Genomic DNA, 24503 nt, shown 5'->3' on the forward strand with positions numbered 1-24503 from the left:
CCAGATGTTTGTCCTCCCCGCACTAGTCACTAGAGGGCGCCAGGGCTCAGCAAACTGGATTGGGCCGGCCCTTGTCCCCACCCTAGGTGCCCCACCCCTCGTAGACCCCAGTGCTAGGAGGGCAGGGAACAGTGTGACCTGGAGTGCTCTGCACTGCGGGGAGGAGAAAGTAGACCACAGGCCTGGGAGGAGGAAGAGGGGGAGAAAGGGAGAACCAGAGGTGGGGATTTGAGAGGCCCCTGAGGCTTTTCTCACAGGAACTCTCTGTTCTCCAGCTCAGACACAGATTCCACATCTCACCTCTCTCATGAGTGTGTGTGTGTGTGTGTGTGTGTGTGTGTGTGTGTGTGTGTGTGTGTATCTCTTCCACTCTATCTTTGTGGATTTCTTTCTTTCTCTCATTCAGTGCTTCTTTTTCTGTACTCCGTGTGCACATGCGTGGGGCTGGAGCTCTGTGTCTCCCTTGTTTCTGTCTCTAAGTGTTGTCTCTCTTTCTGTCTCTGCCTCGATCTTCTCTGTGTGTTCCTGTCTCCCTCTTATTATGTCCCTACCTCTCTTTGTCTCTGTCCCACTGTCTTTTTTCACTGTCTCTTTACATCTCTGCCTCTATCTCTGTTTCATCTCTGTCTTGCTCAGTTTCACATCCTGTCCCTCCTCAGCCACCACCAGCCAGCACATGTGGGCTGAGGGGCTCAGTCCCTTCCCTGCCGTCTCCTCACCGCTGGCAGCTGCTCACAGCTTCCCAATCCTGGCCTCTCCTGCCCGCCCCTCTTGGGCCTTGGGGGAGGGGGGCGAGAGAGGAAGGGAGGGCAGCCTGGCGGGCCCACCCCTTTTTGCCTTTCCAGGCTGGGAGGCTGGGCCAGTGGGCCTTTTAACCAGCCTGGGCAGGCTGTGCCGGACACCAGCCCTGGACACCGTGCCTGGCCCCCGTGGTTCCGGCAGCCCGGCCAGCCCGGTCAGCATGCAGCAGCAGCCCCCACCCGGGCCCCTGGCCCCTGCGGCCGAGCCAACCAAGCCTCCCTACAGCTACATCGCCCTGATTGCCATGGCCATCCAGAGCTCACCGGGGCAGCGGGCCACGCTCAGCGGCATCTACCGCTACATCATGGGCCGCTTCGCCTTCTACCGCCACAACCGGCCCGGCTGGCAGAACAGCATCCGCCACAACCTGTCCCTCAACGAGTGCTTTGTCAAGGTGCCCCGTGACGATCGCAAGCCAGGCAAGGGCAGCTACTGGACGCTGGACCCCGACTGCCACGACATGTTCGAGCACGGCAGCTTCCTGCGCCGCCGCCGGCGCTTCACCCGACGGGCAGGTGCCGAGGGTGCCAAGGGTCCCACCAAGCTGCGCCGTGGACCCCTCCGAGCCACCAGCCAGGACCTAGGAGCCCCCAATGCTGCGACTGGCAGGCAGTGCCCTTTCCCGCCAGAGCCACCGGAGCCCAAGGGCCTAAGCTTTGGGGGCCTAGTGGGGGCCTTGCCAGCCAGCGTGTGCCCAGCCACCACCGATGCCAGGCCTCGGCCACCCTTAGAGCCCAAGGAGATACCCACACCCAAGCCTGCAGGCCCAGGGGAGCTCCCCGCGGCTACCTCGTCTTCCCCATGTCCCGCATTTGGCTTTCCTGCCAGCTTCTCTGAGGCTGAGGGGTTTAGCAAGGCCCCTGCCCCCATCTTGACCCCTGAGGCCGCCATCGGGAGCAGCTACCAGTGCCGGCTACAAGCGCTGAATTTCTGCATGGGGACTGACCCTGGCCTTGAGCACCTCTTGGCCTCAGCAGCCCCCTCCCCTACACCACCCACCCCTCCAGCCTCCCTCCGGGCCCCGCTGCCCCTACCCGCTGACCCCAAGGAACCCTGGGTTGCAGGCAGCTTCCCTGTCCAGGGAAGCTCCAGCTACCCATTGGGGCTGACCCCCTGCCTATACCGGACGCCAGGAATGTTCTTCTTTGAGTGAAGCCAGCCGGCCTCAGGCAGTCCCTGCAGAGTCCCTGCCAACTACGCCCTCCAGGTTGAGCCTGACTCTGGGATCTGGGGAGCTCTCAAAGGACGCCAGCCTGGCAAGCCCACGACAACCAGGACAGGGAGCCAAGACTGGAGTGGTGAACACTCAGCCAGCCCCCAGGGCCTCTGGACAGACTTGGGGGTGAGGGGAAGCAGGGCCCCCTTGGGATTTACTCTGTGGCTCTCAGGGCCAATAAAGCCAGTGTGATGATGAGGGTCAGTTTGCTGGATGGTTGGGGACTGAGGGCCAGGCACCTGGTTCCGTGTGGGGTGGGTGTGGTTATGGGGTCGTATGGCAGGGGCGGGGACCCCAGATAGAAATATCCCACAGGAGGCTTTCTCCTGCTTGGGACTTTCTCAGGGAGTTTCCCAGGAAGGCAGAGGAAGGGGGAGCAGGGAGTGGGAGAGAGAGCAGAGGGATGCACACCAGGCAGGAGTGAGGCTGGCTGGACCCAGGGGCTGAGTCTCCAGCCCCAAACTCTGTGACTCAGCACCCCCCATTATGAGCAGCCAAAGTAACTGTGACCATTTGTGGCATTTATCCTGTCCTGGGCTCATATATATGCTCGCACCACATCCTGGGTGGTACAGAATGTTATCCCTGTTTAACAGTGGTGGAAACTGAGACTCAAAGCATTTGGGGCTCACTAGCTCTGGCTCCTAATGGCAAATGAGTGGCAGAGAGGAGATCAAAACCAGGTCTCTGTGGCTCTGCCCCCAGCCCCTACTTGCAATTTGAGTGAAGATGCAAGGTGGCCCACAGGATGATCCCCAGAGGGAGGTGGGCTTTTTTTGCATTCCGGCATGCCAGGGCTAAAAAGCCACCCCTTACCCCTTGCACAGACAGGGAACCCAAGTTTCAAAAGGCAGGCACGACTTCCTTTGTCTGGATTTCCCGCATGACTGGGGGACTTCCCTGAGCCCCCAGCTCTCTGAGGTCCCCTGGTGACTCTTTAAGAAAGCATTTCCCACGTAGGGGGAGGCGGTGGCTATCCTGGGTACAGAGCAGAAGAGACTGAGCCCTGACGTTTGGCCTTCTCTTGGGTGGAGGTGGGAGAAGTGGGTATATTCGTGGCCTATGTCAGAGGAACAGACTTACAGACCTGAAACCTCTCTGTCCCCACACCCTCCAACACCAGACTTGCTAAAGCAGATGGCTTTCTTCCAGAACTTCAGTCCTCCCATCTGGATCATGGGTATAGGGAGAGAAGAGGGGCCAAGGATACTTTCTGGTCTTTGCTGGAGGGTCTTATGTCCCACGAGGTGATACCCAGGGGGCTGGAGTCCCCTTCGTTGGGCAGGCAACCTAGTCCCCTCCAGAAACCCCGCTTGGGCAGCAGCCACACTGGCTTCAGTCTCTGTGACTCCCTCCTCCCTCAGCAGGTCCCCTGGGGCCTGGGAGGAAGCGAGCCTGGCTGGACAGCCCCACTGTCTGGTTCCCACAGACTACAGAGCCGGCGCGGAGAGGGGACCCGCAGGGTGGGGACTCAGTGCGGCCGGAAGGGGGTGGAAAAATGCCTAGCCAGCTGTGGGGACCCTCCCCACCGTGCATGCTGGACCCCAGCCTGGAACCCATGGAGCAATGAGGGGAAGGAGATAGCGTCTGTCCTGTCCCATCTGGGCAGCCTTGTGGCTGAAAGGGGAGGGGATGGAGGCCAGCGAGTGCAGGGCATGGGTGAGGAGAGGGTCGCACCATGGTGTGTGCCTGTGTGGGTCAGTATGTCTCAGGGTGTGTGTGTGTGTGTGTGTGTGTGTGTGTGTGTGTGTGTAAGAGAGAGAGATGCACAGAGACAAACAGTTACAGAGACAGGGACAGCTTCAGGGGGGCGGGGGTTCCTTCTCAGCTGGGTCAGGGAAAGAGGCCTCTGCCGGGCACGGTTCCCTGTGGTGCATTCCTGTGGAGACCTGGTGACCCCAGTCCCTTCCCAGCCTATGTCCTGAGCTGGTAGGAGGATGTGGAGGCTGGCCCGCCTTGGGGAGCCCAGGCCTCTGCATTCTTCCCTGCCCCCCGCCATGAGGTTTAACATCTAACTGGGGTAGGGGCTTGGGGAGAAGAAAGCTGTGCCCCTTGCCCCCCCTTTGCGGTGGGAGGACGTGCAGAGGGGTCAAGTGCACTCAGTGGCACAGGCTCGGCTCTGGGCATGAGTCCCCCCTCCCATGTCCCTCTCTGGTCCCCCCAAAGAGTCACGACGTGAAGACAGGCCCCTCAGCCCCAATCCCTAAGCAGGACCGTGGGCTCAGAGCCTGCCTTGGACTTGCTGTGTGAGCCTGGACCAGTGCCCATCTCTCTGGGCCCTGATTTCACTCCCTTTGCCCAGTGAGGGGATTGTGGGGTGAGAGGAAAGGACAGCATGACTCTTTGAATCCAGACACCAGGGAGGGTCTGACCTGGGGGACAGCCTGGAAGGGATCCCATCCCCAGAGGTGCTGGACCAGGAGGCCCAGACACCATGATCTCATGTTGCCCTCTGCTTGCTGCCCAGCCTGGGGACCCCACCCATTGGGCCTCCTGCCCTCACATTCTTTCCATGGCCAACAGACAGCCTTTGGCTCCTGCCTGGCCACCCCCACCTGACGGGGCGGACAGTGCTTAGCAGAGATTCGGAATGCCTAAGCTGGGCTGACCTAGAGAAAGCATCTCAGCACAGATGGAGAGATCAAGCCCAGAGAAGGTAAGTGACATGCCCAAGGTCGCACAGCAGGGCAGGAGTACCCCTCGGCTGCCTTAACTGTATAGCTCTCAGGGGACAGGGGCCACCCTATCTGACTCTCCTCACTGGAGGCTGGTCTGTCTCCAGGAGGGGATCCCAGCCCCTACTCCTCTTCCGCTGCAGGTCAGAGCCAAAAGGGTGCCGAGTGGCCTTGTGGAGTTAGGCTAAGTCAAAATCTAAAATGGTAAAGTCAGTGGTAGTTCAGAATATTCCAGCATTTTTAATCACAATAGCTCAGATTCTTGGAATATCAGAGTTGAAAGGGTGTCTCCTGCCCCGTTTCTGAATCCCCTCTACACCAAGCAGTGCATATCACGTGGGGTTCCAGGAAAGGGGAGCCCGCTGCTTTCAGAGCCGGCCTCTTCCCGCCCAAGTTTGGCAGCTCTGAAGGGCTGTCAGGAAGTTCTTCACCTGCTGGTCCTTTGGTCTCTGCTCTCTCTGCCTCCAGGGAGGCTACCCCCACCCACAGGGCTGGGCCTTCCTCAGCCGCTCCTCCGCCCTCCACATCTTATCTCCCTGACCCTCTCCGCCCACCCGCTTCCTTCCCTGGTTTATGCATTCCACTGCCTGGAGTTCCAAGCTCCTTCCCACACCCCAGACAGCGCCTGGGCCAGGGTGGGGAGACCCTCTCCCTTGGAGGGCGGGCACTCTGAGGCCACCACAGTGATGAGGAAGACGGGGGAGGTTGTGTCAGCCAGCCTGGCATGTCTGCCTACTGGGAGTGTACAGACCCAGGAATCCAGGCCTTGGCCAAAACAACCCCTCCCATCACCCCTGAAAGGCCAGGCTGCCAAGGGCAGTAGGTACAGCAGCTAAGAGCAGGGGCTCTGGACCCCAACTGACTGGCTTCACATCCCAGCTGCCACTTTCTAGCTGTGTGACCTTGAGCAAGTTGCTTCCCCTCTCTGGCTTTCCCTCATCTAAAAGATGAGGAGACTAACAATACCTACATCCATGGGATTGTTGTTAGGATTACATAAATTAATATTTGCAAAGTGCTTCAAACAGGGTCTGGCACATGGAAAAAGCAATATAAGCATTTAAGTAAAATAAATATTTGGGTCCTGGAGGCTTGTCTTCTTAATCTGATTTAGCCCCCCAGGGGAAGGTCTAGCTGCTGTGGAAGTGGGGAGATGCAGGGGGAGGGAAGATTGTTATGTAGACAAAGCTTAGGATTCAATTCCTGGCATCTTCACCTCCTTGCTGTGTGACCTTGAGCAAGTAGATTCACCTCTCTGAGCACTAGTTTCTTCATCTGTGAAATGGGGCAATAATTTCAACCTCCAGGACTGGCATGTGGGAAACCTCATCTTGCACAATATGTGTACAATTCAGTCAACAAGAATGAAACTGGACACCTGAAATGAATATAACAGTGCTTGTCAACCACTGGAACATGAAACAGCCCCGCTGGAGGGCCTTGTCCCCTCAGCCCAGTCCTCTCTGGCCCCTCTCGTTGCACACGGCAAAACCTCCATCCCCGCAGGTCTAGATCCCGAGGTGCCTAGTGCCCTGTTCCCGCCCTGCTGGTTACTGGGTGGTGACTCAGGGAGGCAGCTGGTGGGGCTGAAGGAAGTGGTTCCAGGCTAAAAACAGACCAGAGGCCCATTTAGTCCCACGGTCAGCCAGAACCTTGCCTGTGGCCCCTGGAAAGGCCAGGGCTGCCTCCTCCAGACCACAGTCCTCAGGGTGGACTCTCTCTGGGAGACAAACAGGAGGCCGACCTCCTGCTCTGAGTTAAGGCAGCTGACTCCTCGGTGAGTGTTTCCACCTCTCGGCCTTTGCACTCGCTGTTCCCTCTGCCTGGTATGCTCACTCCCCCGCTGGCTGACTTCTCAGCCTCCAGAGCCCAAGTTAAAAATCACCTCCTTGGAGAAGCCTCCCCTCACCCCCTTATCTAATAGGATGCCTCTAGATTTTTCTCCACCTCTGCATCCTATTCGTTTCCTCCCTGCGTGCACAGCAGCTGTGGCAGTGTGGAATTACGCATATCTGTGTGTAGTCACTGTTCCTTGTGTCTCTGCCTTAGTGAAGAAAGCCTCTGGGGCAGGGGGCAGGGGCTGGGTGTGCTGTACTCACTCAATCCACTTCCCTAACCCACTGGCTGGCATCCAGCTGGCCTTCAATAAAGGTTTGCTGAGTGGATAAATGGATAAATCTATTTGCCATGGATTGAATCTCAAAGAACCCCCAGGGGCTCCCTGGCTCACTCAGAGGCAAAGGCCAAGTCCTTACAGGCCTGTGTGATCGGGCTTTGGCTGCTTTTGGCCTTCCCGTCCCCACGCCAAACAGCCTTTGCACTTGCTAGTCCTTCTGCCTGGATCGATCTTTCCTTCCTCGTGCCCTTCAGTCTCTGTTCAGAGAAGCCTCCCTGACCATCTGCCCCAGCCACACGCTTCAAGTTCATTATTGCTGTCCAGTGTCTGTCTCCCAACAGAAGGAAACTCCATGAAGCCAGGGTTTTTTGTCTATTGGCTGCTTGTCCCTAGCACCTAGAACAGTGTCTGGAACAAAGTAGGGGCTGGAAAAATAGTCGTGGAACAAACATAAGCTCAGCAGCCTGGCCAGGTGCTTGATCTGCACATCTCATGTCACTTTTACATTGACCCTGGGAGGCAGGTACTATTATCCCATTTTCAGACAGGAAACTGAGGCTCAGAAAGGGCAAATAAGTAGATGTGACCCCCATCCTGCCTGACCTGCACCCAGTCTCTCTGTCACCAGCCTGTCTCCCTGGCGGTGTATGAGGTCTGCAGTTCCCACCTCCTGTCCCCACAGTTCTCACAACCCCTCAAGCAGTCATGGCCCAACCTCCCTCTGGCCTCCCTGCCTCCAGTCTCTCTCTCTCACTCACTGGCATCCTGGCTGCAGGATTCCTTCTAACCCACCGATCTGATCACGTCCCTCCTTTGTCCAAAACCCTTCCATGGCTCCCTATGGCCCCGGTTCAGCCTGGCATTTGAGGCTCCTGCCAAATTCTCCAGACTTATTTCTTGCTTCCTCATATGCAAAAGCCTCCTGGGATGCTCCAAGACAAGCTTGTTCTCAGCTCCAAGTCTTTGGAGCTGCCTGGAACACCCCCCTCCCCCCTGCACCCTTCTATCTGGAAGAGGCCTGCTCCTTATTTGCTCTCAGCTTGGCTGTCACTCCCAGTGGAGAGGAGAGAAGAGGAGATAATGTCTTATTCCACGCCCTTCCAGCTTCACCACCATCCCCAACCTCCCACCCCTTGGGTTCCAGAGGCTGTGAACTCCCTGAAGACTGAGACCATGAGTAATTCATCTCCAGGCTCTGGCTTAAGGCCAGGCCCAGAAAAGGGGCTCAAGAAACAGCTGTGAAGTGATTGGATGAGTCTGAAGTCAGGCCACCTGCTTTGCATCCTGACCCCACTATTTACTGGCTGGGAACCCGTGGACTTGTCCATCAACTCCCTGTGCCATGGTTTCCTCATCTGTGAACTTCTGATAAGGAAATACCCACTCATAGGGTGGGGATGAGACGAGTGCGTACGTGGGAATCACTTGGTACAGTGTTTGGTGCTCAGTAAAGAACACCCTCTAGAGTGAAGGAAGGAACAGGTGTGTGGACAGCAGCATGAGATGGCACTTGGTCCAGGTGGGTGCATCCTTCAGAACTGCCCCAGCTGCTTCACACCCTCAGGGCAGTCCCGTCACTGGCTGAATCTTTTCCCACAGCTGCCCTGCTGGGTCCAAGGTGGCCGGTGGAATTCGAGGCCACTGGACGCCAACAGGAAAAGGCAGCGTCGCCAGCCCTGGCGTAATCCAAACCAGATGCGGCCTCAGACCCATGGGGGTGGTCACTGTGGGCCTGGCCAAGGCCCAGAGGCAGGAAATAGTCTTGGAGGAACGCTCTCCGGCTCTCTGCCGGGCTGGGACCAGTCGAGAGGAGCTGTCCTGTGGAGGGTGTTAACCCTTCTTAGCCCACAAGGGGGGCCCAGGACAGTGTACAGGAGCAACTTGTGGCCCTGGGCCCATGGGACACAGAGCACCTTGCAAGGAAGGTTACAGCATCGGCATTGTGATGCGTGCCGTGCATGGGGAGCCCAGAGCACAGGCACTGGGGTGGGCAGGCCACACCAAGCAAGGGGCAGGGGACTTGCAGAACCTCAGACCCAGACCTGGAGCTCTGGTCCTGGCTCTGGCTCCAGCTGGCAGGCCCAAACGAGCATGGATCCACTCCCTCTGTCGCGTGGCTCCGAGGCTGCTGGGAATGGGAGTGCTGGTGCAGGTCATGGGCCTGGGCCCCAGCCCACAGAAACACAGAGACTCAGTCCCACACCGGTGCTGACACCCCGACTTCCTCCTGGGTGTGCTCTGTGGCCCTCAGGGAGCAAAATCTCTCTGAACCCCCATCATTTCCCATCCAGATTGCCAAGTCAATATCCTTTACTTCCAGGGACAAGGGGGAGGCCCAAAAGAGGCACCCAATGAATTAAAAAAAAGCTTTCTAAGATGTGCTCTCAGGAGGGGACAGAGGCAGTGATCAGCCCTGTTCCATGGTTCTGGGTGGGCTTCCTTCCAAGGACATGTTAATTTGCTGTGTGGCCTTGGGTAGATCACTTTCCCTCTCTGAACCTGTTTCCTCACCTGTGAAATATGGTGAATGAGCCCCCTATCCCATCTCTAGATCGTCACAATGGCCCTCGGAGCAGCAGAGGACAGTGGAGCTGGGGTTGTCATGTGCATTTTATGGAGGAGGAAATTGAGACCCACGCTAGGAGTCAGGAGTCCTGGGTTCTAATCCCAGCTGCTGCTGCCTCTTCTGAGAAGCCTTCTCATCTTGGCCTTGGTTTCCCCAGCTGGATTCCGGCCCTGGATCTCTGCGCTGGCTGGACTTCATTTCCTTACCCCTCCACTGTACCGGTGACTCATCCCTCATCATCACGCTGTGTGGCCGAGGCTCAGCCTGGGTGGGGGCCAGCAAGGCTGAGAGAACTCAGAGGAAACCACAGGCCTGGCCCAGCTAGCAGGTGGCGGGCGGACAGGCAGGCAGGCAGGGATCCACGGCCCAAGGGGCCTTGCCCATAAGTACATCTCCCACCAAGAGCCTAAGCCAGGCTCCCCAGGCCCCCCAAGCCCCGGCTGCAAGCCCCAGCAGGCTCAGACTCCAGGGTCCCACAAACCCTGCCCCACGTGGCACCTGCTGCAGGGGGACTCTGCACCCATTTGCTGGAACAGAGCAGGGGGTGGAGGTGAGGACCTGGCCTTGCCCTCCAGGCCAGTGTTCATGGAAGCAGGGGATGGAAGGATGAATGGTCAAGGTCTCCGTCCAAGACTTCTCAGAGGCAGATAGTGCAGCAGTTAAGAGCAGGGGCTCTGGGCCCAGACTGTCTGGATACAAATCCTGGCTCTGCCACTGACTAGCTGTGTGACCCTGAGCGAGTGGCTTAGCCTCCCTGAGGCTTGGCTGCCCCGTCGGAGAAATGCACGTCACACAATTGCACACCGTGCAGGGTCACTGTGAGCAAGCGACGTGCTTGTGAACACTGAGCTGGGCCAGGGCCGCAGCCTGCAGGTCCTCAGTGTATGTGAGCTGCTGTTATGGCCATTCCTGCTGGAACCGAGAAGCCCCCAGCAGGCAGACCAGCTACCCCACTTAGGCCAGTCCCTCTTCCGACTCAGTTGTCCTCGCAGCCGGGTAGGCTGCACCCTATTAGGGTTAAGCTCTCTTGCCCCCTGGGCTGCCCCCTCCAACAGATGGAGCCCCTCTCCTGCCTTGCAGGCCTGGGGTGAGGCGGGCTGGGCCCCGTGGGAGGGACCGGAGAATAGCTCTCTCCCCCAGACATTCTGGGGGTCCCCCATCACTGCAGGCCCAAACCTCTGGCTCCACCTGGGGACTTTGCTTTCTGCTTACACCTTGTTCTGGTGAGAAGCAGGGTGGACTCATGGGCAGAGCCTTTCTATGGGAGGTAGAAGAGTTCGTTTCAAGCCCCAGCTTCTGACTTGTTGAAAAGGCTTCAAGCTCCTTCCTCTCTCTAAGCCTCAGTTTCCCCCTCTGTAAAATACGAATAATAACATTGTACTATCTTCCTCATAACCTCATAAATGAGTTAATAGACATATAAGCGTTTAAATAGTCTCCCATACACACAGTAGTCTCCCATACATGTTGGCTGGTGCTGTGACCTCGCACAGATAAGCAAACTGAGGCACAAAGGGGGCAGCCACTTGCCCAGATTGTGCGTGATAGTGGTCTGGCTCCTGAGGCTGCATCCGTAACCACCGCACCACACACAAAGTGCTGCTGAAGTGCCCAGCCCAAGTCAGTGCTCTGTGGACGGGGGCCGGCTGTGACCTCACCCAGGCGCACGTGCACAGAGGGAAGGAGGCCACTTCCAACCTGTACATTTATTTACAAGGCACAAGCTGAGAGCAGGTTGGGGGCTGCCTGACGGCCTCCCCGCTCCTCCTGGGCCTGCTGACGCCATCGTCTGAGGCCATGGGTGACCCTTGGAATGGGGGCCGGAGTGGCTGGGTTGGGCCGGCTTGGCCTTCAGGCAAGCTCGGGGGTGGTCTCCCCTGTCCCCCAGGCGTCTCCCCTCCCCCTCCACCAGGCCCGGGCTGGGCGTCCTCTCTCTCACACAGAGTTCCTGTGTGTTGGTGGTCGCGAGGAAGGTGGGCGGGGGCCGGGCCAGACCAGATGGTGTGTGCTAGGCCTTATCTGTTGGGAGTGGGGAGGCGGGCGGGGGCATGGCGGGCCTCCTTCACAAAGCCTCTCTGTCTCCCCTGGCAGCTGCGCCTTAGGAATCTGCCGTCTGCCTTCCTGCCCCACCAAGGGCCTCCCACCCACAACGGCAGAAACCCCACATGCCAGGACCCCCAGCCCTCCCACTCTAGCTAGGAGCAAGCCCAGGCCAGGGATGCCCCAGGTGGGGCCAAGCAGGCGTCACCAGAGCAGCAGTTCCAAGAAGGGGAGCCGGGCGGGAACAGCAGGGCCCGTAGCGTCCGGGCTGTGGCTGCTGGGCTGGAGCCCTGTCTGGGGAGGCGTTAGCAGGATGGAGTCAGGCCACATCCGAGGCGGCTCACGTCGGGGAAGCAGTCGCTGCGTGGGGGCGTGGGAGCCCCGAGCCTCCCAGCCTGGCACAGCCTTGTCCTGGCCAGCCTGCCCCAGCGATCTGGCCTGTCTGCTCCAGTCTTCTGGGCTGTGTGGCCTCAGCCCCGGCCACTGTGCGGCTGCGTCCAGGCCCCAGCTGCTCCCGGGGCTCAGACCCCCAGAGCCATCAGTGCCCCCGAGCTGCTGATCTTCTTGAAGCGATTGGCAGCGCTGACAGCAATGAAGTTTTTCTGAGGGATGAGGGAGAGGGGTCCCAGTCAGCAGCGGGGCAGGAGGAAAGCTGTAGGGCAGCTGAGTGTCTCCCAAGGTCCCCTTCATTCCAGAAGGGCCCCATGCCAGTGAAGGGGCAGTGCCCAAAACGGCCACAGGGGGCGCCATGACACTGCAGCCCCCAGGACTCCCCCTGTCATTCAACAGTCCTGTCAGCCGACCTGGGTACCACTCTGCTCAAGGCCGTCCCTTGGTTCCTTTTTCACTCCAAGTAAAAACCCCTCGCCATGGCTGAGTCCCTCGACACCCTGTCTCTTAATCCTCTTGGCCATCTCCCCTACCCCCCTGCTCATTCCACTGCAGCCATACTGGCCTCCTACATGTTCCTCACACCTGACAACCATGCTTCTGCCTCAGGGCCTTTGCACCAGCTGTTCCCTCTACCTGGAACACTGCTTCCCCCATACCAGCATGACTCAGCCCTCACCTCCTTCAGGTTTTTGTTCACAAGCTCCTCCTTAGTGTGCCCTCCCTGGCAACCTTATTTAGAAGTGCGGCCTCTCCCCAGCACTCCTGACCATCATTATTTTTTTCTAGAGCCCTTCCTTAACCACTTTTAATAAGTCCCCACCCTCTAGCAAAAGTAAGTTCACAAAGACTGAAATCCTTGTCTTTTCGTCCACTGCTGTATTCCCGGTGCCTAGAGGTAGTGGATGTTCAAGAAATACTTGTGAAATGAGGGGAGGAAGCCTGTGATGGGGTCAGAGACCTTTTCCTGAGCCCGAGCCACAAATGGATGCCCCTCCCCAGGGTGGAGGGGGTGGGTGGAGGGCCACCACCCAGGGCAGGAGCCAGCCCAGGACAAGGAGAGAAAAGCCAATTCTGTTTTCCAGACAGAACCAGCCGAGACAGGGTTAGTGGGGCCAGGGCTCTTCCTGCCCTGTATCCTTACCACCTCCTCCCACCCTGAGTCCCACGGTACCTTCCAGCGCCTCTTCATGAGGTATTTCTTAAGCAAGATCTGGGACTTGAGGCGTCGGTTACAGCGCTTGGCTTTCTCTGCCAGGTTGTTGAGCCAGGGGTGGGCGAGGCACTGGGCAGCGTTCATCCGGGCCCTGTGGGGAGGGGGCGGCACAGTGAGGGTGGGTGGCAGGCCTGGGAGGCACCACCCCGCTGGACTCCCAGCCCAGTTCCCGTGCAGCCAGGACACACACACACACACACACACACACACACACACTGGGCTTGCACACACGGGGTTCATGTCCTGGGGTGAGCTTCACCTCTGGTCCTTGACGATGAGGTTGGAGACAAAGTCTTTGGCCTCATCTGACACGGCCTCGAAGGTCTCCTCATCAAAATACCAGTTGCCCGATAGAACGTTGTTCAGGGTCTCCGTGTCATCGTCTCCCAGGAAGGGGGAGAGGCCACTCAGCCTGGAGGGAGGGGATGGCAGGGGGCAGGGATGGGGGCAGATCCTAGGAAGCATCACCATGCTCTGAAAAGACCCCCAGCCTCTCAAGTGGGACAGACCTGGATTTGAATCTGGCTGGGTGACCTTGGGCAAGTCACTTCCCCTCTCTGAGCCTCACTCTTCTCATCTGTAAAATGGGCATAATCATCCCAGCTTCCCAGGGTTACAGTGCAGAAGAGGAATGATGGGTGCACTGGATCATCAAAGCTCTGCTATCCAGAACCCTGGGCTGGGACATTATGCCTTTAGGGGCCTTGGTTTCTCCATCTATAAATTGGGTACAAAGTTCCCTTTCCTGGTTCTCCCCAGCACGCCCAACACCCAGCAAACCCTTGACTGAGAGAGGGGGGAGGTGGAAGCAATCTTGGCCTCAGCTGCCCACCCACATGCCCCAACCCTGTAAACACCACGCTCCCTCCGGACTCACAGCATGTAGGTGATGACCCCCAGGCTCCACATGTCTGTCTTATCAGAGATTTGGTCGTAATTCACCACCTCAGGTGACAGGAACTCTGGGGTCCCAAAATTCACTTTCAGCTTCTCTTTGGGGTTATACCTGGAGGTGAGGCCAAGAGCTCAGAGCACAACTCCCTGCCCATTCCCAGACACCCTCCAGCCTTCCCCCGGCCCTGCCCACCTCGAGGCTGGCCCTGCCATGACGCCCACCCAGGTGGTACCTCCGTGCCAGGCCGAAGTCAATGATCTTCACCAAATGGCCCGTGGTGTTGACACACAGGATGTTCTCTGGCTGAGGAGAAGGGGGTGGCCTGGATTGACCTCTGACCTGGCTCACCCTCCCTCCCTGCCCAGGTCCATCCCAGTCCCAGGCTCCCTGGACCAGAGGCCCAGACTGCCAAGTGGCCAGCCCATCAGAGACCCTCGGACCTGCCTGCTGCAGGCACAGAGGAGGATCCGGAGGCCTGAGAGGGGCTCTTCCAGGGCAGGGACCGTCCTCTCCAGGCCTCTTTGCTCCCCACCCTCAGCATCTAGCAAAACACCCATCAGGTGCTCAGCCAAGGTTCCCAGCAATCCTGCGCCCCAAGCACAGGTGAGCACGTGAAGTCACTGCAAGGCTAGTCCCTCCCGCTCTGGGCCTCCATTTCCTCTTCATGTAACACAAGGACACAGGACTAATCTGAGGTTTTAGGGCAGAAACATTGTAAGTAGTTAACAATGGTTAAAAGGCAGATTTTGCACAAAACCCCTTGATTTTTAGCACTTCCTGAAACACCGGGAGGCCCGGCCACACGGCCACACACGGCCGGGAGGGAGTCGCTGCTGACCCCTGAGATGGGCAGAAGTTCTCCAGTTTCCCTGTGGCCTCCACCTCCCGACCCAGCCGTTTAATGGGGTTCTTTGCTTCGTCTGGGCGCTGTGGGCATCTGATTTGAGGCCCCAAACAATAGGCTTCCTGAAGGTCCTTTCACACGGCTGCACTCACTCACAGCAGGACAGCTAATGACTTCAACAGCCCATCCCAGTGCTCCACCGAGACAGGGCAAGGAAAGAAAGGCCTCAGGATACAATCAATAGGGGAAATGAGACAGATTCCGACCTCCTTTTGGAGGACAGGGGACTTCCTGAAAAGCCCTGCAGCCGGAGCCCTGGGCAGTGCCTTCAGGCTGTGTTTCGCCAAACTTACTCGAAGTGCAGCCCTTTATTGATGAAAAACTTACTGCTATCCTGAAAAAAACACACTTTAGGATACAGAGACTTAAGGCTGAGCTTCTTCCCAGGAAACTGCATTTTAATCGGGGGCCCCACTCTACTCCAAAGAAAATGACTTTCACGGGAGAAGGGCAGGCTTCGATGCCATCGCGCAGGTACCCGCTCGGTCCGGACACTCAGGGGGCACCCACACTCTTTCCTTTCCCTCTGCCCTCCCACACCCAAACCATCAGCAATCCGGCTGGCTCTATTTTCAGAATGCGCGCATCATCTGACCACTTCCCATCCCTCCCCCACTGCAGCTGGTTGCAGCCCCATCATCTCTCCTGGCTTATTACGACTGCCTCCTAAATTCCCCGCTGCCACAGTGGCCCCACTAAAACCCATCTCCCTACCCTCCTCGCCTCCTCAGTTGTCAGTGGGGAGAGTAACAGCACACCCAACCCAATGGGCTGTCACACCCTCTGAACATACCCTGAGCAGCTCTGACCCCTAGTAAGCACGGCGGAGGTGTTAGCCCGAAGCAGCAGCGTCCTCTCCTGTTTCGGACCTCGAATGCTCCTGCCCTTGCCTGCTTCTCCAGCTTCACCTTGTATGTTTCCCCGTTAATCTCACGCAATTTTTCATGTCGCTTTTAGTGGTTTAAAATGGTCTATTCATGGGGTTATTACTGTATGAGTGTCTGTTTCCCCCACTGCCCTGCAGGCTCCGTGGGACAGGGGGGTGTCTCCATCATCCCCATGGTAACGCCCGTGCCCAGCACTGTGCACAGTAGCACAGGAGCAGGTGCTCAGTACGCATTTACCAAATGAAGGAAGGAAAGGACCATCCACTTCGCTAACCCGACGCAGTGTTCAGAGTTCACCCTCTCCACTAGCTTTGCCACTGATCCCACAAACATTAACACCTGCCATGAGGATGGGGCTACCTGGCACTTATGGGGCTCCCACCCACTCCACGCCACGGCCACGTCACTCAGCTCCAGACAGCCACTGCCAGCTGATTAGAGTTGGTGGGATGTGTAAAATCTGTTTGCTCTCCCTGACCTGCTACGTGCAAGGTACTGAGCGAGGTCAGAAGAGGGGCATAATCTTTCACTACACGTTTTTGTTAGTGCCTACCACATGCGTATTGCTACACTGACACCATAGTTACTGATATGTTTTTCTGACTCTCCTTCTAGAACGAAAGCTCCATGAGGGCAGGTGTTTTTATCTATCTTGTTCATCACTGGAGCTCCACCACCTAGAACGCTGCCTGGCATCTAGTAGGCCAACAAATATTTGTGGAATAAATGAACAAACATTTACAGTGCCTATCAGGGGCCTGCACTGAGGTAGGTGCTTTTGTAACACTTATTGGCAAGTTTCATGTGTGAGACACTGAGCGTGGGGCTCACAGGACTGCAAGGCACCCTTTCAACAAGCACTTAGTGCGAGATGAGGCGCTCCTGAGAGCTGGGACCAGGTCTTTTTTGCTCTCTGAAGTGTCCCCCCGCTCCTGGTACTTAGTAAATGCTCAATAAACCCTTTCTGAATCTACACGATGGAAGGCTGAATGGAGGAGGAGGAGGAGGGGTGAGAGGATGGAGGGATGGCTGGCTGTGACACTGATCTCACTCCCAACCCCTCCCAGGCGCCGCCTCCCCAGTACCTTGAGGTCCAGGTGCAGAACCCGCATCTTGTGCATGAAGAGGATCCCATCGCAGATCTGCCGGACAAACACCATGGTGTCCACCTCCGTCAGCTGGTAGTCCTCGTCCACGATCCTCTCGAAGAGCTCGCCGCCCTCAATGCTGTGTGCACAGACCCCTCTACAGGCTTGCTTCCGGGCCCGCTGCCCCACCCCCAGCCCACCCCCGGGGCCCCGCCCCACTGCCAGCACTCACTACTCCATGAAGAGGACGATCTCGTGTGAGGTCTCGATGGCCGCGTAGAGCTGGATCAGGTTGCGGTGGTTCAGCTGGTTCATAACCTCGATCTCAAGCAACACCATTTCCTGGGGACCACAGAAGTCAGGGGTACCATCCAAGCATCATTACTCCCTGCCCTCTATCCTCCACAGCCTTGTCCTTGACCAGACCTGTTGGGCTTTGCCTGGACCACTGCCCGCCTCCTCCTCGCTGGTCTCCTCCCCTCCCTCGTCTCCCCACCCTCAAGCCTGTGTCCTCACCACACAGTCATTCCTGCTGAGACACCTTTCCTTTGCTGATTCTTCTCCCCCTGGCTAAATTCTGGGCTCCATCCTCCCTGCTCTATACTCTCCCTCTGGGCATTCTCCTCAAGTCCCATGACTTGAAATTCCATCCAAATATAATCGATTCCCAAATCCATATCTCCACCTCCAAGTGTTCCTTTGAACTCCAGATACCCATCCCTCCAACTGCCTACCTTCCCTCCCCTTGGATGTCTGTCTAATAGGCATCTCAAATCCCTCATGTCCAAAATTAAACACTTGATACCATCCCTTCCCCACAATTGAGTTGCCTCCAGCTTGCCCATCAGCAAAAGGCCATCACACTTCACCTGGATATGCAGGACAAAAAGTTAGGCACTTTCCCAGATTCCTCTCTTATTCTCACTTCCTCATACCCCTCATCCAACCCATCAGTGAATCCTTTGACTCAACCTTCAAACTAGGTTGCAAACCCAGTAATCTCTCATCTCCCCCATCACTGCCTTCCCAGTCGCAGCTCCCATTATCTGTCACTTTCAGAAAGTTTGCAAGCCAGTGGTCACATCTGTAGCGTGACATCAACCATGGCAGGAATATTTACACCAGGGAAATTGGCAAATGCTACAGATCAGGCCTCTGCCCCCACCCGTGCGCCCAGAGCATCGGATCACTGCCTGGACGGCTCCGCTTTTCCCGTTATCCCATTCCTTGTTCATATCTCACCTTCCATGCCACTTCCTCAGAGAGACCTAACCTCTCCTGACCCTACCTGAACGCCCCACAACGGCCCCACACGCCCTACTCCTAACATGTCTCAGTTCCCGACACCACCCTTTCGGTTTTGGTTTGGCTTTAGCCGTCTGTCCCTTCTCGCTAGCACTTGTTCACTACCATTTCCCTAGCACCCGGCACAGTGAACAGCACCGAAAAAGCGCCCAATAGTTAATTAACCAGTAGCTGACTCCAGTTAATTTGCACAGTACATGTCTTGAGCATCTACACTGAGGCAGGTCCATGATAGAGGCCTGGGACCCAGCAGTCAATAGTACGGATCCAGGCCCCATCAGGCGGAAGCGACAAAGACAGAGTCAGGAAGAAAATCCACGCTGTTCATATGTGCCAAGGTGAGGAATTCAGGGCTGCAGCACTTCCTCCGGAGCTGCTTCTCCTGCTTCTCCAGGCCTCTTCGGGCACTGTTGTCTCTGCTCCCCTGGCCTTGACCTGGACTCAAGGGTTCCCAGCAGGTACCTGCCATTTCTGGCCCACAGGCCTTTCTTTCCACAATCCTCTGTTTGAAACTCTCTCCCCTGCCTTCTCTGCTGGAAAAGAGCCTCTCCTTTTTCAAAGCCTTCATTCAAGAGAAGCTTCCCTGAACCCATGAGTGAGTCAGGAGCTTCCTCGGTGACACCCCACTCCCCACCCCAGCTTTCCTGAGTTAACAGCTCTCAGCACACCCGGCTGCCAGGTGACCATCACCTCCTCACACATGCGACTCCCTCACTCCATGTGAAACTCTGCTTCATTCATTCGTTTACTCCTTGAACAAACACTGTTCTGAACCAGGCCGGGGCTGGGTGCTGGAAGGAGAGCCCTCACAGCCTGTTTACCCTGGTGGTCTCTGAGGACAGGCACCCATTGGCTTCCCTCTGGGACCTCCAGCACCCAGCACAGGGCCTGGCCCAGAGCCTGCGCTCACCAGCTCTTATTGACTTGAACCAAACAGAGGACGTGAAGGGGAAGTCCCCAGGATAAATTCACTAACTGCGGGGTCGGGTTTATGGTCAGGGGCATCAGTCCCCTGTGGCAGGGCTGTCGCTGTCTGTCTGTCTGTCTGTCTATCTGTGTGATGTCTTTGGTGTGTCAAAGTTCATACACCAGGCCCCTGTGCAGCCGTGTGGGTGGAGGGGGTGAGACCACCCACTCCAAGGATCCCTCCCCCTCCCACACAGTCAGACCCCGCTACCTTGTCTTTGGGTGTCTGTTTCTTGATGACCTTGGCTGCTAACTTGAGGCCTGTGGCTTTCTCTGTGCAGGTACAGACTGCTCCAAACTTGCCACTGGAGAGAAAAGAGGCTGGGAGTAAGGGAGTTCTAAGGGCCACGGGGTGACGGGGGCCTGTGCTCTGTTTCTGGTGAGATGGGGGGCCCACATCCCAGCCAGCTCCGATTCCCTTCTGAAATGTGAGCTCTGCTGCAGGCACAATGGCTGAACCATATAAACCACAGGCCCAGGAAGGGTAGGCTCATCAAAGGATGGCCACGGATGTGCAGCTCACAGGCTGGGGCAGGCAGGGGAACTGGGCCCTGGGGGTGGTGGGGACACCTTCAGGACTTTTAACAAAGCAGGAATCACCTTGAGAGGGTCAGTGTGGTGCCTGACCTTGAGACAGACAGGAAAATACTATATGCTTCCTATGGGAAACACTGAATGACCAATGGTGTGTTTGTGTGAGTGACAGTGACACACCAGCCACATAACAGCCTGCACACGGCAAGTGTGACCATGTGGAAGCAATTGTGTCCATGTGGCTCATGTCCCATCAGAGCGTCTGGGCCTCTCTTGGGGCAGATGTAAGGCCAGGGGCTCGGTGCTTTCCTGCTGGTGGGCCAGGGGCCCAGGCCCGGCTCTCACCCGCCCAGCGCCTCCTTGGAGTTCAGGCTGAACTGACTGTTGATGTTTCCGGTCCTCAGCTCCACGATGCGGTGGGGGAAGGGGGCTGGGGGTGGCGGGCAGTCATCTGCGGAGCGGAGCAAAGCCATCGCAGTCAGTGCCAGGGCTGCTGGGGACTCACCCTGGCACCACCCCCTCCTGCCTGGCCTGGGCCCCATCCAGGGACGTTCACCGAGTGATACCTGGGGGACAGCTGGCTCCAGGACAGGAGCTAGGGGCCCAGTTTCCAATTTCAGCTCTGCCACCAACACACACCCTCCTTGGGAGGCCTCTGCCTCTGTCAGAGGGGGGCTCAGCTTCTCCCGGCACAACAGTGGGGACGGCTGATTGGACTTCTCGGACCCTCCCACATTATAAGATATGAAGACTCCATCCCAAGCTATCTGCATTTCCATTAAAGAAAAAGAAAAGGCAGCTATAATGGGGGAGTGCCAGATAGGGGTCACTATGTCTGATGGGGTAGGGCATGGGACCTGCCTATCATCCCCTCTAATAACCCTGCAAGCTCTCACCACCTGTGGAATGGGTGTCCTACCTGGCCCTGGCCCAGGGGCAGGGGTGGGTGGGGAGGAGCCAGGGATGGAGATGTTTGGTAGGGAGAGGCTGCCACCTAGTGACAGCATGGGGAATAGTGGGTCCTGGCTGCCGACAGGCTGAGTCATCAGGAATGGAAATCTCTTTATAAATAAATAGCAAGAGGCCGCAGGGAAGCCGGCTGGTGATAAATCAGACGGCCCTTGGAGGTTGTTCAGGTCCGTCACTCGAGGATGTGATTGCAGGGTGGAGTGGGCCCGAAGGTCCGGGCTGGTGCTCGGGGAGGAGGCGGGGCTCCTGGCTGCCACCCAGCCGCCGGGCCCTCCCACCCTGTCTGGATGGCACTGAGCCACTGAGCCGCTCACCAGGCAGGCTGGCAGGTCTCCCAGGGCACCTCAGCCTGGAGAAGGGGGGGGTGTCAGGACACTCCGGGCTCTCCTGACCCCATATCACCCCACCCCCAGCCCTGCCGCACCCCTGCCCAGGCCCTTTCCCTAGTCACTTGCTCACCAAGCTCACTCATACTCAACGGCTCCCTACTACCCGCTGAATAAACCATCATCACTTAAGGCCACTCCGCCGTCCTGCCCCATCTCCCGTGCCCAGCTTCTTTGGTCACCACCGCCCCTGACACACACCCGTTCTCCTCAGCTCAAGAACACTCTATGGCTCCCACGACGCTCCGCACCTGTCCAGGATACAGTTTAACTACCAAACCCTGGCATTTGAGCCCTTCTACAGATTACCTTCAGATCCCACTGTCCAGAGAACTGGTGTTGCTCCAATAACGTGCCTCATTTTTTTTTTTTTTAAACTATTTCAGCTAAAGTAGAAGAAAGTGAAAAGTGAGCTCTGGAGTCGGGCTGTCTTGACAGGTTCATAGCCTGTTCTCGCTATGGGTTTGGGGAGCTTCACGTCCCTTTTTTTAGCCCCCGTTTCCCTCTCTCTCAAAGGGGGCTAGGAACTTGTCCTTCCGGGGGTCCCCCTGGATGAGGTGGCTCAGAGGGCTTTAGTCCTCTAAGCAGGGAGACAAGGGGAGACACGGGGAGCCCGCTCCTTCCTCCCTTGGCCCAGCAGCCCCGGCCTACCCAAAATCTGGAAGCAGTCCTCCTCCCTGGCTGTGGGACTGAGGGCCTGCCCCACCTCCGACCTCTCCGGGGGGACAGCCTGGAACTCGATCCCCCTCGAGCTGTCCCCTTGCACCGCAGCCTGGCCAGCCTGGCTCGGAGTCTTCCCTCCTGCTTCCTTCTGGCTGCCTTCCGGGAGGTTCTTCTCTCCTTCTGCTACCTTGGCTGGCTCGGGATCCGTGGGGCCGGGGGTCACCGGCACCCCTTCAAAGATGAGCTCTGATGCCTCATCTAGGGGCTTCTCAGCTAGCAGCTTCTCAGGGCTAGAACGTGAGAACACAGAGGTGACGCCCTCAGCAGCCACAGCCCCGCCAGCAGGGCTCCCAGAGCCTCATCTGCCACCTGGAGCTCATGTGACCCTGACCCCGCACAAATGCGTGGGGTGTTGCATCCGAATTCACGTCATACAAAAGCAAGGATGTTAGTAATGTCATGAATGTCTGTGGGTTTTTTCACTCCTGGCCACACCACGCGGCGTGCGGAATCTTAGTTCCCCGACCAGGGATCCACCCATGCCCCCTGCAGTGGAAACGCGGAGCCCTAACCACTGGACTGCCAGTGAATTCCCATGTCTGTGGTTGTTATCTTGAGTATCAATGCACTAATAGATCATTAATAACTGTTAATAGGATTGTCAATTTGGTTAATGGTTATGTGGTGGCAATTAGCTAGGTTATGTAGCTCGACTCATAAAACTGTGATGATGTAAGCGATAATGTATTAATGATATTAATTTATATTACCACATAATTCAAACTGATACAATGTGTTATTATCGTGGTTTACAATAAGTACATCATTAATAACCTCATTGATATGATTGGTATTCAGGTAAGGATAACCATGAGACTGGTGCGATATTATGGTTCTAAGAGTATTAGTAATGTTCTATCAGTCTGGTTATCAGCCATCTTTCCATATTATACCAATAAATGTATTAAGAAGACGAGTTATCTTTTCCGCCTGACATCTCAGTCTTGCCCTTGGTGAGACCCAAGTTCATGGGGTAAGAGGAACTTTGGACTCCAAAAGCCTGGAGAAAAAGTCTTTGAGGACCTCTCCTGCCTGACTTTCCAGGCTTCTATGAACAATCACAAAGTCCTGGTTTCTGCAGGAAGACAAGGTGGTCAGGCTGATGCCCAGGACAGAGGGAGCTGAACATCAGAACTACCCAATCCAGCACTGAATGTGATGACAGTGCCCGAGACAGACAGAGGAACTGCAGGACCCGTCCCCGTTCCCGGGCAGGGGCCATTTACCTCGAGATGGCGGCAGGGCAGCTGGGGCTGTGCAGAAAGGCGGGTGAGCCCCTCCTGGCTGCTGCTTGGCCCTCTGCTGCCTTCTTGTGCACCTTGGGTCCTCCAAGGTCCTGGCTGCCTGGGGTCCCTTGCTCGGCCTCAGGCTTCTTGACACTGGCGTCGGCTGTCGCGGTCTCCTGGGGCAGAGCAGCTGGCTGCCCAGCACTGCCCTCCGCAGGCCCCCCACCCAGGTCTGCTTCTCCCTTGGGGCCCTGGCTGCTGGCTGAGGACTGGGCCAAGGCGCCATCCCCTTTCTCTGGGGCCGGGGCTTCAGCATCTTTCTTCAGGGTGAGTGGATCAGGTTCTTTCTCTGGGTCTGGGGGACCAAGTTCTTTCTCTGGGTTTGGAGGACCAAGTTCTTTCTCTGGGTTTGGGGGATCAGGGTCCTTCTCTGGGTCTGGGGGACCAGGGTCTTTCTCTGCAGCCGAGGGTCCTTCACCTGCTGCATCTTTAGGTGCTTTGTCTGCAAAGGAGGTGAAATACCGGTCAGGATCCATCTTCCTACCCCTCCTTCCCCAGCCAGGCTGGCCAGAGACTAGCTCTGGGCCCAGGTCCCCACCCAGGCCACAATTTGCAAGCGCTTGTCCCACCGAGCCTCTGGGCCCACTCCGTGGGCTCTAGAGATGGCCTGCCAGGACCTCAACGGCCCTGTGTGGGAGGCTCTGGGCCTCTGCTGGGCTTGGATGCCCCTGCCATCCCTTGCCCTGAGTGTTTAGGCGCCATCCACGGGCACGTCACATTTCCAAGTCTCTCTGGGGAGGGCTTCATGTTGGCCCTTGGTCCAGCCCCACCATACCAGAGATAATTCTGATTTCTCGGTCTTCCCTGCGCCATAACAGAAGCCTCAGGCACAGAATTCCCACTGAGCAATGGGCCCAACTCTGGATTCAAACACCCCTTCCCAAGCTCCTCCCTCCATCTCCTGCCCCGGTTTGGCACCTGTCGATGGGCTCTGGGTTCCCAGCTCCACTGCTCCGTTTTCTGTCGCCATGAGGTGGGGAGGCGTGTGCTTCTGCTTGTCTAACTCAAGTCTTTCTAGCTGCAGAAAGAAGAGAAAGGTGTGTCAGGCTGCTGGGTTCCTCCTCCCGTCTGGCTGAGAGGAGGCCAGGGCCAGCTAACTGAGGGGAGAAAGGCACCTGGAGCAGAGAGGGGCAACCTGGTGTCCGTCTGTCTCGCAGCGGCTGCCCAGGAGCAGTCCTGGGGCAGTTGTAAAGGATTGGGCCGGGTGGGCAGAGGCGGAGGCAGGGGCGCAGGCAGGGGAGGCGGGGACGGAGGAGAGGATCTCTTACACCAGGGGCCATGCGGCTCGGACTGCCACCACCTGTCACTCTTGGCCCCCGTTCAGAGGACACGGCATTCTTCCCATGGACCGACTGGGGGGAGAGTGGTGTTGGAACAAGCAGGAAGAGAAAGAGGGAGGGGGCACCTGGGGCCCTGGGGGAGCAGCCTTCTCCCAGGCCTTGCCTGGTATCTCTGGCTTGGACAAGGTGGGTGGGGGGGAGGCTCAAAGAAGAGAGGCTCTCAGGCAGGGCTGAAGTGGAAGACTATGCCCAGGCCAGGC

General features: G+C 57.4%; 2 protein-coding genes across 3 annotated transcripts; one reads left to right on the top strand and one right to left on the bottom strand.

Annotated features, from left to right (window-relative positions):
• The first annotated feature begins 921 nt into the window (after positions 1-921).
• FOXS1 (forkhead box S1) lies at positions 922-2216 on the top strand. Its single transcript, XM_057703135.1, has one exon. It carries the CDS (start codon positions 962-964, stop codon positions 1952-1954), a length of 993 nt encoding a protein of 330 aa, XP_057559118.1. The 5' UTR covers positions 922-961; the 3' UTR covers positions 1955-2216.
• A 9437-nt stretch (positions 2217-11653) lies between these two features.
• MYLK2 (myosin light chain kinase 2) lies at positions 11654-24182 on the bottom strand. 2 transcript variants are annotated; one of them, XM_057703869.1, is made up of 13 exons: positions 24079-24182; positions 23882-23981; positions 22904-23405; positions 21606-21907; positions 19945-20050; positions 19277-19370; positions 17027-17136; positions 16792-16933; positions 14148-14218; positions 13898-14026; positions 13280-13432; positions 12979-13111; positions 11654-12016 (listed from the first exon to the last, which is right to left on the bottom strand). In XM_057703869.1, exons 2-13 carry the CDS (start codon positions 23931-23933, stop codon positions 11936-11938), a joined length of 1875 nt encoding a protein of 624 aa, XP_057559852.1. In that variant the 5' UTR covers positions 23934-23981; positions 24079-24182; the 3' UTR covers positions 11654-11935. The 2 variants fall into 2 exon arrangements, with proteins under 2 accessions (XP_057559852.1, XP_057559853.1); XM_057703870.1 differs by lacking the exons at positions 19945-20050; positions 21606-21907 and having other exon boundaries at positions 11655-12016.
• Between the last annotated feature and the right edge of the window lie 321 nt (positions 24183-24503).

Source organism: Hippopotamus amphibius, chromosome 12, assembly GCF_030028045.1.
Source record: "Hippopotamus amphibius kiboko isolate mHipAmp2 chromosome 12, mHipAmp2.hap2, whole genome shotgun sequence".
In the NCBI taxonomy this organism is placed as follows: domain Eukaryota; kingdom Metazoa; phylum Chordata; class Mammalia; order Artiodactyla; family Hippopotamidae; genus Hippopotamus; species Hippopotamus amphibius.

Excerpts from the sequence above, each read along its gene's own strand:
- FOXS1 (XM_057703135.1), top strand. The coding sequence starts at position 962 with ATGCAGCAGCAGCCCCCACCCGGGCCCCTGGCCCCTGCGGCCGAGCCA.
- MYLK2 (XM_057703869.1), bottom strand. The coding sequence starts at position 23,933 with ATGGCGACAGAAAACGGAGCAGTGGAGCTGGGAACCCAGAGCCCATCG. Across the intron at positions 14,027-14,147 it reads GACTTCGGCCTGGCACGGAG|GTATAACCCCAAAGAGAAGC; the intron begins GTACCACCTGGG and ends CCTCACCTCCAG. Across the intron at positions 12,017-12,978 it reads TCATGAAGAGGCGCTGGAAG|AAAAACTTCATTGCTGTCAG; the intron begins GTACCGTGGGAC and ends CTCATCCCTCAG.